The 1,795-nt window shown below is 41.6% G+C and overlaps 1 pseudogene across 1 annotated transcript; it reads right to left on the reverse strand.

The window, feature by feature from the left end:
* Positions 1 to 377: 377 nt before the first annotated feature.
* Positions 378 to 1,723, reverse strand: TEOVI_000806400:pseudogene (annotated as a pseudogene). The gene is given in 7 exon segments: positions 378 to 431; positions 433 to 561; positions 564 to 647; positions 650 to 664; positions 667 to 885; positions 888 to 1,226; positions 1,229 to 1,723. Coding segments are annotated over 7 exon segments (1,335 nt in total).
* Positions 1,724 to 1,795: the final 72 nt, after the last annotated feature.

Consider the following 1,795-nt stretch of genomic DNA (forward strand, 5'->3'; position numbering starts at 1 on the left):
CATCATAATCATTATTATTATGATTATTATTATTACTTCTCTTATTATAAAATTAGTATATACACACTCACAATATGCTTCTATCTTCGCCATTATTATTAGTATCATTGCTATTATAATATCAGTAAAACAATCTAAAATAAACGATGATTGCGAACTCAAATATCACACATTTTTTATAACTTATCACAATACTACTTTATAACCATCGGCCGCTTTCATAGTAAAATTTTTATATTTTCAATAATTTTTAATATTGAAAATGATTGGCAGAAAGTGTTTAATTATATTAAATTTAAAACATTTTTATAAATTTCATATAACTGAGAAAATATCCTTATAATTTTAAAATACTACCAAATCACAAAATCAGCAGCCGTAAGAGCCAATTTCTTATAGACAAGTAAACTAGAATCTTTGCACTTGCCTTCTATCCCATTTGCATCTAGTAACCTTGGTTTAATCGGGTTTTTCTTTCCATGTGCACTTTTCCCCCTTTTTGGACTCTTCTGCCCCTGCGGCTGCTTGTGTAGCTTGTCGTTATTCTGAATTTTGGGGTATTATGAGCAATTTTGGTCTGGATTAGTTGCTTTACCGTTCAATTTGCATGGCTCAATTCATTTTTTCACTTTATTTTTTTTACACTGCTTTCAATGCGTTCAGATCTGCTGACTGTTTTGTCGACCCAGGTGTATGCTGTTGATCGCCGCTATAGGCTCTTAGACATTCCTGAGCTGCAATGTTACGCATGTGCCTGATTTCCGAAAGTATTTGCGTGTTGATCGTGTGCAGTTTTTTTTCGGCTTCGAGTTTACCTGCCGCGGGTTTTAGGCTCTTTTCCCAGGGCATCGGTAACTCTTCTCCGGTTTTTGCCGCGTATTTTACCCATCTGCGTTCGTGCTGCCGTCGCAGGTGGCGCTGTTTTTTGCCCCTAATATTATATTTTTTGCTTTCGTCGTGTCGGTGTTGTCTTTCAACGTGACTATAAATGTCTAGAGCACCGTATGTATTACGTCAGCGCCTGCCTTGAGTTTTCCAGTCGTTGGGCAGCCAGCGAGAAGCTGAGGGAAAAAGGTTTTTGCGCTGCTTTGGTCACTGTATTCGCAGTTTTGGGGGCCTTGGATCCCAAGGCACTCTTGGGGTTTTTGGCTTCCTGAGGTTGAGCCGCACATACACACTAGGTCCGATGCGATTGACATGCATGACCCTGTGTCGCCGGAAAAGTTCGTTCAGTACGCTGAACCCCGGTGGCTCCGAACGTATCGCCGGCCGTCGTTGACAGTTCGCTTGCTTTGCCTTACATTGCTCTATTCAGGTCGTTTTGGACGTTACCAGCCCTTAGTTCGTTGAAGTCAGTCTTTCTAACAAGCGCAATTTCCAGGGTTCTATCTATCACATCCGCTGCTACCTTTCTTGTGTGGCTTTCTGCAGGCTGGAGAAATTTCAGTCCGTGTGCCTCAAGTTTTGCTGCTGTAATTTGTGCCTTGGCTGTCCGACACGGTGCTCTATGCTTCACCCAATTTTGTTCTTCGATCTTCTTATTTGGATCTTCTTTGAAATCCTCTCTGTAGAAGCTGTTGTCTGCTACGGTTAGATTTAGTGCCGTGAGTATCGCTATTTCGTTGCTTATAGCTGTGCTCTCGCTATCTTGGGGCATCGCCGGTTCTTCCGTTCCTTTGTTTACAGTTTTGCAGAGGCTACGGTATGCGGGACTGGCGTCATTTACCTCTTACCGGTTGCTGCATGACCTGAAAATAGCGCTGGCGCTACAACAATGTTTGAAGCCATTTTTAGT

The sequence above is a fragment of the Trypanosoma equiperdum genome (genome assembly GCF_001457755.1).
Source record: "Trypanosoma equiperdum strain OVI genome assembly, contig: ctg_2020, whole genome shotgun sequence".
Classification (NCBI taxonomy): Eukaryota; Euglenozoa; class Kinetoplastea; order Trypanosomatida; family Trypanosomatidae; genus Trypanosoma; species Trypanosoma equiperdum.